The 12584-nt window shown below is 35.4% G+C and overlaps 1 protein-coding gene across 1 annotated transcript; it reads right to left on the bottom strand.

Annotated features, from left to right (window-relative positions):
• Nucleotides 1-10242: 10242 nt before the first annotated feature.
• LOC104224319 (F-box/kelch-repeat protein At3g23880-like) lies at nucleotides 10243-12308 on the bottom strand. The gene is made up of 3 exons (XM_009775941.2): nucleotides 11893-12308; nucleotides 11758-11807; nucleotides 10243-11613 (listed from the first exon to the last, which is right to left on the bottom strand). The coding sequence occupies exons 1-3, from the start codon at nucleotides 11954-11956 to the stop codon at nucleotides 10423-10425; spliced, it is 1305 nt and encodes a 434-aa protein (XP_009774243.1). The 5' UTR covers nucleotides 11957-12308; the 3' UTR covers nucleotides 10243-10422.
• Between the last annotated feature and the right edge of the window lie 276 nt (nucleotides 12309-12584).

The following is a 12584-nucleotide window of genomic DNA, read 5'->3' on the forward strand; positions in this document are numbered from 1 at the left end:
TTGGAATTGGAATTGTAAAGACGTGAAAGTCCAATTGGACTAAGTAGCGTTCGGCACTTCAATCCCTTTGAGGATGGGATTCGAATTTTTATAGAAAATTCCATCAAGTTTATTTTTGGAATAAATTTTTACCCTAAGTAAATTATTACCTCAACCAAATAGGAAAAAGGGTTTGTAGGTGACCCTATATAAAGGGTGATGAAGAAAATTTGCCGCATAATTTTAATTCTTGAGAAGAAAAATACTTTGTGAAAGTGAGAGTACAATACAAAGGCAAGAGAGAAAATACAATTACAAGAAAAGTGTTTCTTGTTCTTCTAATTTGAGTTGAGATTTTTGAGAAAATTTTCAGCACAAGTTTTTCGTTCAATTTGTTCGCGGGTTTCGTTGATCAAAGAGTTGATAGCAAGGATCAGTCTCGGTGTGGATACGCATAGAGTCTTCGCACTATAGAAGAATTTGAAACGAGACTTTCTTCACGAGGTACGTCTTAGATCCGATCTATTGACATGTAAATAAATTTTTAAACACGAAAAGATCTGCCTAGGATTGTTATTGTCTTCCGCTGCGTGTTACGAATACCTATACGCAATCCTACAGTGGTATCAGCGCCATGGTTTATTGTGTCTAAAATTTATTTACGAAATATTTTAATATTATATTTGAAGAGTTCAAACCATAATGCATATGTCTTGTGCAATAGTCAAATTTTTTGAATGTTGATATTATTTTATTATGGATGAAATATGTATTCATATGACTATTGAGATAGTTCATAACTTGAATTTGAAATTTTGTATTAGATATGACGAGAATCTATAATATGTTATTAGACTCTATTTTTATGATAATTATTATTAGTTCATGAGATATTAATTAATAAAAATATTTTGGCATGAGTTATTTTTGTGATATATAGAATAAACATGTTAGAAGAATGTTGAATTTCATTTTTTTGTCTCATGCTTGTTCATTACATAATTTTGAATTATTTATTGCATGTGATGTAAATCAATTTAGGACTAAGCATGTAGACAATTTGAACTAAATTCACATGCTATAAAAGATTTGATCTTCATGTTATTAAAAACTGTTTTAGTAACTATTCCCTCTTACTAAAATTTGAGTTCTTAAATAATAAAATATAAGATATTTTATTATAGAGCTATCCATCAAGGTAAATAATTTTACTTATTTCTTGTTTATAAGGAGCGGTCTGACTACCAGGAGACTTATAGTTCGAGAATATGTTAAAATTATTTATTGCATTAGATGTATGGATTGAAAGAATTATTCAATTTTACACTAGACGCCTGGACCACCCGGGGGAGTATAAAATTAAATAAGTTCTTTGCTATCATGATGGTTGAACTCAACTATGCCAATAGGATCGACCTGACTACCAGGGGACTATTTGACATAGAGCTATTTAAGTAAATTGTATGGGGATACAATTGGTAAGAGTACCTACCTTTAAAATAAATGTGAGAAACGACTTGACTTCCAAGGGGCTCATACATATTGTTAAAGGATTCCTTTACTCCACTAATAGAAATAAAGATTTCGTAAACTATAATGAGGGTAAATAGTTTAAAATAATTAGTGAAAATATCATTTAGATAAAAGTCCATGTCTTTATGATATATGCAAATATGTTCTTATATCATTGCCTTTTCTTTTCTATATTTTAGATTTCTCAATATGTCTGTTATATCACTGCGTGAAATACTTGAAACCAACAAGTTGGTAGGACCAAACTTTGATGACTGGTATAGAAATTTGAGAATTGTTCTCATGCATGAAAGGCTCATTGATGTGATCGATAAGCCTGCAAAGATAGTCCCACCAGAGAATGATGTTCAAGGCACCAAGGTTTATCAGAAACACTTGGAAGAATGCCTTGCTATTAAACACATCATTCTCTCTTCTATGAGTTCTGAACTCTAGAAGAAACATCAGAATATGGATCCAACTGCAATCATTGAATATCTTAAGAAGATGGTTGATACATAGTTGGACATTGAAAACTCTCCAGTTGGACCCCTTGTCAATCATATGATTGTTCTTACCGAAGAACATGAGGAGTTGGGGTACAAGCTTGGTAAAGAGCTTTCTGAAGATTTGATCTTGCAGTCAGTATATGATGCTGAATGTTTTCACTGTAAGAAGAAAGGGTATTGGAAGAGAAACTGCAAGGAGTATCCTGCAACTCTAAATGATAAGAAACAAGGTGAGACATTAATGAAAAATGTTTTCAAAGTTTCTTTAGCTACTACTAATTCTTCACTATGGGTATTAGATACTGGCAGTGGTTATAACATATGTAATATATTGCAAGGGTTTAAAGATAAGTAGGAAACTAAAGAAAGGAGAAGTTAATGTGCAAAAGTTGTGGTCGTAGCTGTACGATCAATTTCTTTGATAATGCCTACGGGCAAAGTACTTATGTTGGATGATTGTTATTATGTTCCTAAATTTGTTTCGAACATAATTTCAGCTTCTATGTTAGACAAACGTGGTTTTTGCATTAATATAGGCAATGATATTTGCTCTATTTATTATAGTGATAATTTACATGTGAATGGCTATCTCCAACATGACGTTTATGTCTTACCTAATGTGAATGCTAATTCGATTATGCATGTTTCAAGTCTTAAGAGGAAAAGAGATGATCAAGTAAATCATGCATATCTTTGGCATTGTAGGCTTGGTCATATTGGAGAGAAAAGAATTAACAAGTTGTACAAGGAAGGGTACCTTGATAAATATGATTTTGAATCATATTCAACTTGTGAATCTTGTCTCAAAGGAAAAATGACCAAATCTCCATTTACTGGAAGTGGAGAAAGAGCTTCTGAATTATTGGGACTAATTTATACAGATGTTTGTGGGCCCATGAAAATTCAAGCTAGAGGTGGATATTCTTACTTCATCACCTTCACTGATGATATGTCAAGATATGGATTTGTGTATCTTATGAAACACATGTCTGAATCTTTTGAAATGTTCAAAAGGTTCCGTAGTGAAGTTGAGAAGCAGATTGGTAAAAGTATCAAAGTACTAAGGTCTGATAGAGGTGGAGAATATCTTAGTGAAGATTTTACCAAATATTTCAAAAAGAATGGGATTCTCTCACAGTGGACACCTCCAGGAACAGCACAACACAATGGTGTGTCTGAAAGGAGAAATCGAACCTTATTAGATATGGTGAGATCTATGATGGGGTTCACTGATCTTCCAATAAATTTATGGGGATATGCTTTGGAAGCACCAACATACTTACTTAATAAAGTTTTCACTAAGTCAGTCTCAACAACACCATATGAGATATGGAAAGGATGTAAGCCTAACCTTAAACATATTAAAGTTTGGGGTTGTCCAGCTTATGTTAAGAGACTGCAGTCTGATAAACTTGATTCAAGATCTGATAAGTATAGGTTCATTGGGTATCCTAAGGAAACAATAGGATATTATTTCTATCACCCTTCTGACCATAAAATGTTTGTGGCTAGAGGAGCAACCCTTTTGAAAAGGGAATTTCTTTTAGAAGGAAATTATAGTGAAGAAATAAAACTTGATGAAGTTCAAGAAACTAATGAATCAACACAAAATCAAGATCACGAGACACAAGTTGAAGAAACTTTATTGGATATTTTGAAGTTAACAAGGAAGTTGCCATCTTCAATGGTTGAAGTTCAAGAACTAAACGTAGTTCAAGAACAGGTTAATGAACCAGTTCCAAACCAAATTGAACAACAACAAAATCCAGCACAAGGTGAGCAAATTGTAAAAGAACCTCTTAGAAGGTCTACACGAGAACGTCATGTACCAACTAGATGAAATATAATGGTACAAGATGATGTATCAAATGAGTTTGATCATAATGATGATGACCCTGAGACCTATGAAGAGGCGACACAAGGTTCTGACAATGAAATATGGCAAATGGATGTGAAAACAGTTTCCTTAATGGTGAGCTAGAAGAGGATGTGTACATGACACAACCTGAAAGTTTCACATCTCCGCATGATCATAATAATATTTGCAGGCTACAAAGATCCATTTATGGACTAAAGCAAGCTTCTTGAAGTTGGAATATTCACTTTAACAAGACAATTGAAAAGTTCAATTTTGTTATATGTGGCGAAGAACCTTCTGTGTACAAAAAGGTTAGTGGGAGCACAATTATATTCTTAGTGTTGTATGTTGATGATATATTGCTTATAGGGAATGACATACCGGCATTGCAAAGTACCAAGATTTGGCTAACTGAATAGTTCTCCATGAAAGACTTGGGAGAAACAACTTATATTAGGAATAAAGATCTATAGAGATAGATCTAAGAAGCTGCTTGGACTTTCCCAGTCTTTGTACATTGATACCATCTTAAAGAGGTATAACATGGATAATTCCAAAATAGGCTATCTACCAATAGGTACTGGAATTACTCTAAGTAGGGAGGATTATCCTAAAACACCTGAAGAGAGAGAACGCATGAGTAGGATCCCATACGCTAGTGCAGTGGGAGCTATCATGTATACCATGACATGTACACGTCCTTATGTGGCTTATGCACTTGGAGTGACTAGCCGCTATCAAGCAAATCTTGGTGAGGAATATTGGAAGGTGGTGAAGACCATTCTTAAGTACTTAAGAAGGACTAAAGACCAATTCCTCATCTATGGAGATTCTGAGTTGAAGCTTGAAGGTTATACTGATGCAAGTTTCTCTTCAGATAGAGATGATAGCAAATCTATTTCTGGTTATGTATTCACCTTAAATGGTGGTGCAGTGAGTTGGAAAAGTTCCAAACAAGCTACAGTAGCTGATTCGGTGACTGAAGCAGAATATATAGCAGCTAGTGAAGCTGCTAAGGTAGCTGTATGGATGAAAAAGTTCTTAACTGAACTTGGTGTGGTTTCTTCAATAGAAGGTGGGGTTCCACTGTTGTGTGACAACACTGGAGCCATTGCTCAAGCAAAAGGACCAAGATCACACCAAAAATCCAAACGCGTTCTGCGAAGGTATCACTTGATAAGAGAGATCATTAGACGTGGAGACGTCTAGATTAAAAATGTTGATGGAAAGGAAAATGCCCCATACTCATTCACTAAAGCTCTTGGTGCAAAGGAGTTTGACAAGCCGAAGTGAAAATTGGGAGTGAAGTACAAGAGCGATTGGCTCTAGTGCAAGTGGGAGATTGTTAGGGATATACTAGATATGCCCTAGATCCAATCTCATATTTGATGATTTGAACATATTTTTGTGAACGTTATTCGATATAAAAATATATGGCATTCTTTTATCATAGTTATTATTAATTGTTTGATTAATTTGATAATGTCCTTGATTAAATTTTGAGATTTATCATCGTGATAGAGATCATGATAATGAGAGAAAAGTCTCTTACAATTTAATCTAAATTTGTTCTTGATCGTAGGATTATTAATTTGGACATTAGTAATCCGGTTAGATCAATATTTATGTGATCGTCTTTATGGGATAAAGATTAGTTGATCTCATTAACTAAATTACATAGATAGATGATGCATATAGAGATATGATCATTGAACCGACTCATTGGATAATTCCTAATGGTTAGAATTACCATAAACTGTCAATAGGATATTCTCTTGAAGAATGTGATGTAAAAGTTTCCTTTGACATGAGATCGTCATAGTAATTAACAAGTTATTTATTGTGCTTTGATACCAGACACCTATGGCCCTAGGGCGATAGTTGAAAGGATATTGGGTATGATTAAATGCTTGTAGAATTAGTGATTGATCAAGATGGAATTTGTCAACTCTTGGTAATGAGTTTAAGCTCCATGTTGTCATGAATTATAAACGACCAAATTAAGACCTTGGCCAGGGCAATTGAATGAAAGAAGAAAAGAGTTTCTTAGGTCACTCAATGGTCGATTATGTTTGACATGACACATAGTTGGTTGCCTATTAGGATTTGACAGTTGAACCATATAATAGGGTGATCCAGAGCTATAAGGACAGAAGGAATTATTACATTATTCTTCTGTTGGTTCTTGAGAGTAAATTGTATACTTCATTCTATCCGGTCGTTAAGGAGTGTTGCTAGACGTCACCCTTGATTAGTATATTGATGTGATCAATTTACTATCGGCTTAGTATTGAACCTATGGGGTCGCACACTAATGAGTGTTCTGATCTTTGCTAAAGGATTAATTATTTTATTATTTGATAATTAAATTAAAGAATTTAATTAGTCGAATATATTAAATTATTAGTCCAAATGAAATATTATTATATTCTTTGCTAGCACAGAGGATATAATTAATATTGTGAACAAATTGAAGTTTTCTATTTGGAATACAACAACAACAACAACAACGACCCAGTATAATCCCACAAGTGGGGTCTGGGGAGGTTAATATGTACGCAGACCTTACCCCTACCCCGAAGGGTAGAGAGGTTGTTTCCAGGAGACCCTCGGCTCAAAAAAGCAATAGGAGATGATATATTAGTACCATAAAATGCATAATAAAAATAACAACAATATATAAGAGATATGAAATACAGAATACGAAATAGATGGCTGGTATAGTAAAACTAGAAGGTAAAGCCCTGCATCAATAGACGACCAATGACATTCTTAGTCTAACTCCTAACTGGATAGTCTCACTCTATTGTGCTGTAGAAATATTCACACTCTCCCCTAACCTACAACCTTAATGCTCGATCTCCATAATTCCCTATCAAGGGTCATGTCCTCAGTAATCCTAAGTCGCGCCATGTCCTGTCTGATCACCTCTCCCCAATACTTCTTAGGTCGTCCTCTACCTCTCCGCGTGCCCACTACAGCCAGTCGCTCACACCTCCTCACCGGTGCATCAGTGCTCCTCTATAAAGGTTATATATAATATTAATTTATTCTCCAATTTGGAATTGGAATTGTAAAGATGTGAAAGTCCAATTGGACTAAGTAGCGTTCGACACTTCAATCCCTTTGAGAATGGGATTCGAATTTTTATAGAAAATTCCATCAAGTTTATTTTTGGAATAAATTTTTACCCTAAGTAAATCTTTACCTCAACCAAATAGGAAAAAGGGTTTGTAGGTGACCCTATATAAAGGGTGATGAAGAAAATTTGCCGCATAATTTTAATTCTTGAGAAGAAAAACACTTTGTGAAAGTGAGAGTACAATACAAAGCCAAGAGAGAAAATACAATTACAAGAAAAGTGTTTCTTGTTCTTCTAATTTGAGTTGAGATTTTTGAGAAAAATTTCAGCACAAGTTTTTCGTTCAATTTGTTCGCGGGATTCGTTGATCAAAGAGTTGATAGCAAGGATCAGTCTCGGTGTGGATACGCATAGAGTCTTCGCACTATAGAAGAATTTGAAACGAGACTTTCTTCACCAGATACGTCTTAGATCTGATCTATTGACATGTAAATAAATTTTTAAACACGAAAAGATCTGCCTAGGATTGTTATTGTTTTCCGCTGCGTGTTACGAACACCTATACGCAATCCTACAATATATATATATAGAGGTACGAACTGAATTTTGCCTTATATGTACAGTAAAATTTTCCCGCGAAGAGCGTTCAAGTGAACCCCCTTCCGCCCCTAAATTCCCCCTGAGCGTCATATACATGAGACTAAGGAATTAGTTTTTCTTCCAATAGCTCGCTCTTTACAAACATGCTTTAAGTTGTAGCATGACTAATGTTTTCCTGATTCTTGACTGATTTAGAAAGCATTTAATCTTAAACTTAATTTGGAGATTTGCCAATTGTCATGGAACAAGACCAACCATATTTTGCAATACTAAAAAAGATGATAACAATGAAAAATAATACTACAACAGATAACAATGGATTTGGTATTGGTTACCTGCATGACATGTTAGTTACATATTTCCAGCTCTATTAACAAATGCTGTGCACATTGAACTTATCAGGCTGTTGGCAGCAAAGAGGAAGTGAGATACCTTTTATGGATTAGGTTAAGCAGGGCGCGCAGAATTACTTACTTTTTCCAGAAGATGGAAAAAGATATTCGGATCAATTACCTCTTCACCAGAATTGTAAAACTTATCACTGTTGAACTCTACTGCACACATACAGCTGCCTGCATCTTTTACTATTTGGCGACTACGCTGTCTGAACAACAAGAAGGTTACACATGGATTGGTAGTTTGAAATTGGGAGATTACAGTTATTCAAACTTCAGAGATATTGATCTTTGGACGCGATACACTACTTCAATGTATTTTGCTATTATTACTATGGCAACTGTTGGTAAGTTTATTCGGATTTCATTTCAAGTTTATTAATTTTCTAAAGACTTTCTATAGCAATTTCATCGTACTGATATTTGAGATGTTTTTTGATCTTACAGGTTATGGAGATATACACGCAGTCAATTTGAGGGAAATGATATTTGTCATGATTTATGTCTCCTTTGATATGATTCTTAGTGCTTATTTGATCGGTAACATGACAGCTTTAATCGTGAAAGGATCAAAAACTGAGTGATACAGGGATAAAATGACAGATCTATTGAAATATATGAACAGAAATAGACTCGGAAGAGACATACGTAATCAAATAAAAGGTCACTTGCGATTACAATATGAAAGTAAATATATTGCTGTTCTCCAGGACATTCCAATCTCAATCCGCGTCAAGGTAAATATATGAAAGAAAAATTTTGCTTCCACTTTTATTGCTGATGCATATTATATTGCATTAAAATGTTAGTGACAAATAATTCCAATTTTTTTTTGGCAGATTTCGCAGAGTTTATCTCAGTCTTACATAGAAAATGTTCCTCTTTTTAAGGGCTGTTCCTCGGAATTCATAAGTCAAGTTGTAAGTAATTTCTTTTGGTATCATTCATTCAATCCTTCACAGAAAGTTCATAGTGTATGGCCTTTGAAATGCAATGCTTCTTCACACCTTTCTGCTTGCTTTTGACTGCGCTACAATTGCAATTGAAGAAAACTAGATGACTGCATATTTACTGATTTGGGGTACTGTTGAATTTTGGCAGGTAACCTCGAGTCCACGAAGAATTTTTCCTCCCCGGAGAAGTGAAAATGGAACAAGGGAATGTAGTAGACCAGCTTTATTTTGTCTGTCATGGCGTTCTGGTACGACGTTCTACAATCAATTACACCTGTTCAGCTCTTTATGTTGCAACACATTTTATGTCCTACCATATGTTTACATTGGTTTCCACAATTACTCATTGTGTTTTTGTTTAATTCAGGAGGAGGTTGGTATATAGTGGCACTTCTTGAACCTAACAGCTCATTCGGAGATATTTCCATTGTTTGCAACCTTCCTCAACCATATACAGTTCGTGTTTGCCAACTTTGTAGGCTCATACGTATTGATAAGCAGTCATTTTCCAATATTCTGGAGATTTATTTTCATGATGGAAGAAGAATCTTGAGTAATTTACTACAGGTAAGGGAAATGAGACTCAACCTTACTACTGCAAATTTAGAAGTCGTTTTTTCACTCATATAACTATCTGGTTTAGTTCATCAACAACGAGATCAATTTACTTACAACAATACGATACTTAGTTAACATTCATAAAAAGCATCTAATGAATTATGAGTTCGACCCGTCCCATACAATCCACCTTTTTTCTATCTTGGTATGTGTAGCATAATAAAATGGCAAGGAACAAACTTCTGAATTAGCATCCTGAGATTCTAATTTTCTTGACTGGTTATTATAATTCCTAGACTGTAACGGCCAAAGAAGCAAAGAATCCTCTGCTGGAAGATTAGAACAGAGCAAGCTACAAGACCAAGCTGCAGGCAGTAATCGAAGAGCAGCCAAGTTCATGATCAAGTTCATTGCTCTACGCAAACAACTATGGTACTATGAGAACAAATCTGCTCTCTGGTTTATGATAAAAATAAATTTGGTCATTCACGAATTTTTTTCAAACACCCTAAACAATAGAGAAGACAGAAATATAATATATAAGAAACCAAATAGAAATGGTAATTCAATGAAGAATTTTCTCAAACACCTAAAGAACAAAAGCCATTGATATACAGATAAAGATGAATCAAAGAGATATAAAAGGGATACTCACCAGAAAATACGATTGATGGAAGAAAACACACTCAAGTGCAAACTTAAGAACAGGAGGAGATAGAGAGCAGATGTTCGAGATGGCGCTAGAGACGCAGGTGTTACTTCTCCGGAAGTGTTAGATTGAGGTGAAAAACCATAATAGGTAAAACGAAAGGGGGGTTTCAGTCACTTATTTCCCGGTACAAGTGAGAACATGAAATAAGTTGATAACTTAAATGAATACATTTAGGAACCAAAAGTTTGCAAGCGATAGACAGTACTTGAGGTCCTTACATGATCTCCGGAAAAAAAAAAAGTTTCTTGCATACATAAGCAAATATTAAATAAGTGATTTCGGAGAGATCAAACTTTCTGTATAAGCAATTCCATCATGAACTTTAAAATGCTCGGGCCAGAATCCAACTGGACCTGTGGACGTCCTAAGTGCAGTATGTCCAAATGTAGCCATACGGTCGGTCCTAGGTGAATTTGCTAAAATCTCAAATAAATATAGTAGCACTTCACCATTTGCAAATCTATGTTTAAATTTAGCATATGCAATATTGCTGAGTCGTATCGTAAACAATACAGTCCAAGATTCTTTGACTCCATAGTCTTTCATTACCCACAACTTAAAAGTGCCCCATCCTTGATGTTTATGAGTAGAAGAAAAGCAAAGCATTCCTTCCACTAATGAAAGGCCATAATAAGACAACACACCTTCATTAGTTATGTGCATTTGCTCTAGCAAAGGTATCTCTCCGTACACCTCATTTGAAGAATTAAATGAAACCAAATGATAAGTTCTTGCTACTGTCATACCAAGCCAATGAAATGCTCCATGAACAAATACCATAGGATCCGTATACCAATTGTCATTTAGGTAAGGAAAAATCGGAAGTTTCCTTCCCCGCCCAGGGCAAATGGCAATGGTAGTTGGACGGTACAAAATATTTCTCCAAGAACCACTTTTTAGCGAGAGAACTTGAATGGAGTGTCCTCCTTTAAGCACGGTCCACTTAAGGAGCTTGTACCCATCACTTGTCGCGTCACATCCGAATCCGATCATAGTCCACCTCTGTGTAAATTCTGAATGGGGAAGAAGTGTCGACTCTCTTGTGGAAGGGTTCCATAGATAAAGTTGTTGATCAAATGTACTATAACTATAAAATCCGAGAACAACCAACCCATTGAAACTACAAAATAATTGGCCCTCATTTGGTTTGAAGGTTGAAGGGCAATCGAGTTCTTGTACATACTTTGAAAGACATGAATTGAGTTGTTGTACATTCGATAAAGGAGAAGAATAGAAGCTAAATTTGATGGTACGTTCCATATCACCCCAACCAGGCCATGACTGGCAAACAAGAAGTTTCTGGTTATTCTTGGTGAGATGCTTCAAATTGAAGTAAGGATCAGAGATTAATGCCTGCCAAGAGTTGGAAACACATTTGAGCTGAAGCAGAGACTGTACGGGTAACCTGCTGAGGATTTCCATAATTATAACGTCTTGGAATTGAATTCCAGTGGCCTAGATAGGAGAAGGCAAGCGCTTTAGTAGTTCACAGGTTGAAGCCATTAGTGTTTAGGGCGGGCGGGAAGCACACGCACAACAAGAACAAATATTAAAGAAAGAAAGGTAAAGAAACTAGCTTAGTGTGAAATCAGAACTAACCTGATGATCAACAATATCCATCTGCTTTGACGGCTTCACAACTCTCTTCCCTGAAATTAATTAAAAAAATGTGGTCAGCCCTTTTCATGTAGACGATAAAGGCGCGCGCACACACAGAAAGAGAGAAACATATACCTTTGCGAATTCGTACTGATTTCTTCTGCAGCTGCTGCTGTTGGCATCTACGAAGATTTGCCATATTTGGAGTTTCCCTATTGAAAAGATTAGCCTTTTTTTGTCATCTTTGAAGCTTCTCTATTTGCTTCGATTTGAAAGCTACGGCTTCTCTTCGAAAAGATTCGTCTTTTATGGAACTGGAAATGGTTGCTAAGGTTTCTCTTAAGTAATTTTGCAGACGCTGGATGCTAGTAATGAAAATGCTGCCGGAGAAAGAAAAAGTAGCTTAAGATTCTGACCATGGATCTAAAAGAGGGCGGACGCGGCTGGCTAGCGTTTTAGGAGAATGAGAGTGAAAGGAGAGGCGCAGAAAAAGGAAATGAGCTCATATACCTTGGCTGAAGTGTAATCTCCGCCGTTCGATCGTTCTGCTCAGGCCGAGCCAGACGTGTGCGGAAGATTCTGGCTCAAGTATATCATTAGTATATAGATTAGACAAGCAATAAAAGTGTGAAGTTAATAAACATATATTTTTTTATTAAAAAAAAGCATAATAGGTAAAACGAAAGGGGGTTTCAGTCACTTATTTCCTAGTACAAGTGAGAAAATAAAATAAGCTGATAACTTAAATGAACACATGTAGGAACCAAAAATTTGCAAGTAATAGACAATACTTGAGGTCCTTACATGATTTCCGAAAAAAAACAAAA

The sequence above is a fragment of the Nicotiana sylvestris genome, chromosome 5, assembly GCF_000393655.2.
Source record: "Nicotiana sylvestris chromosome 5, ASM39365v2, whole genome shotgun sequence".
NCBI classification, from domain to species: Eukaryota; Viridiplantae; Streptophyta; class Magnoliopsida; order Solanales; family Solanaceae; genus Nicotiana; species Nicotiana sylvestris.

Coding starts and splice junctions, on each gene's coding strand:
- LOC104224319 (XM_009775941.2), bottom strand. CDS start 11,956: ATGGCAAATCTTCGTAGATGCCAACAGCAGCAGCTGCAGAAGAAATCA. Junction 11,808..11,892: donor ATCAGTACGAATTCGCAAAG/GTATATGTTTCT, acceptor AATTAATTTCAG/GGAAGAGAGTTGTGAAGCCG. Junction 11,614..11,757: donor TGGATATTGTTGATCATCAG/GTTAGTTCTGAT, acceptor TCTCCTATCTAG/GCCACTGGAATTCAATTCCA.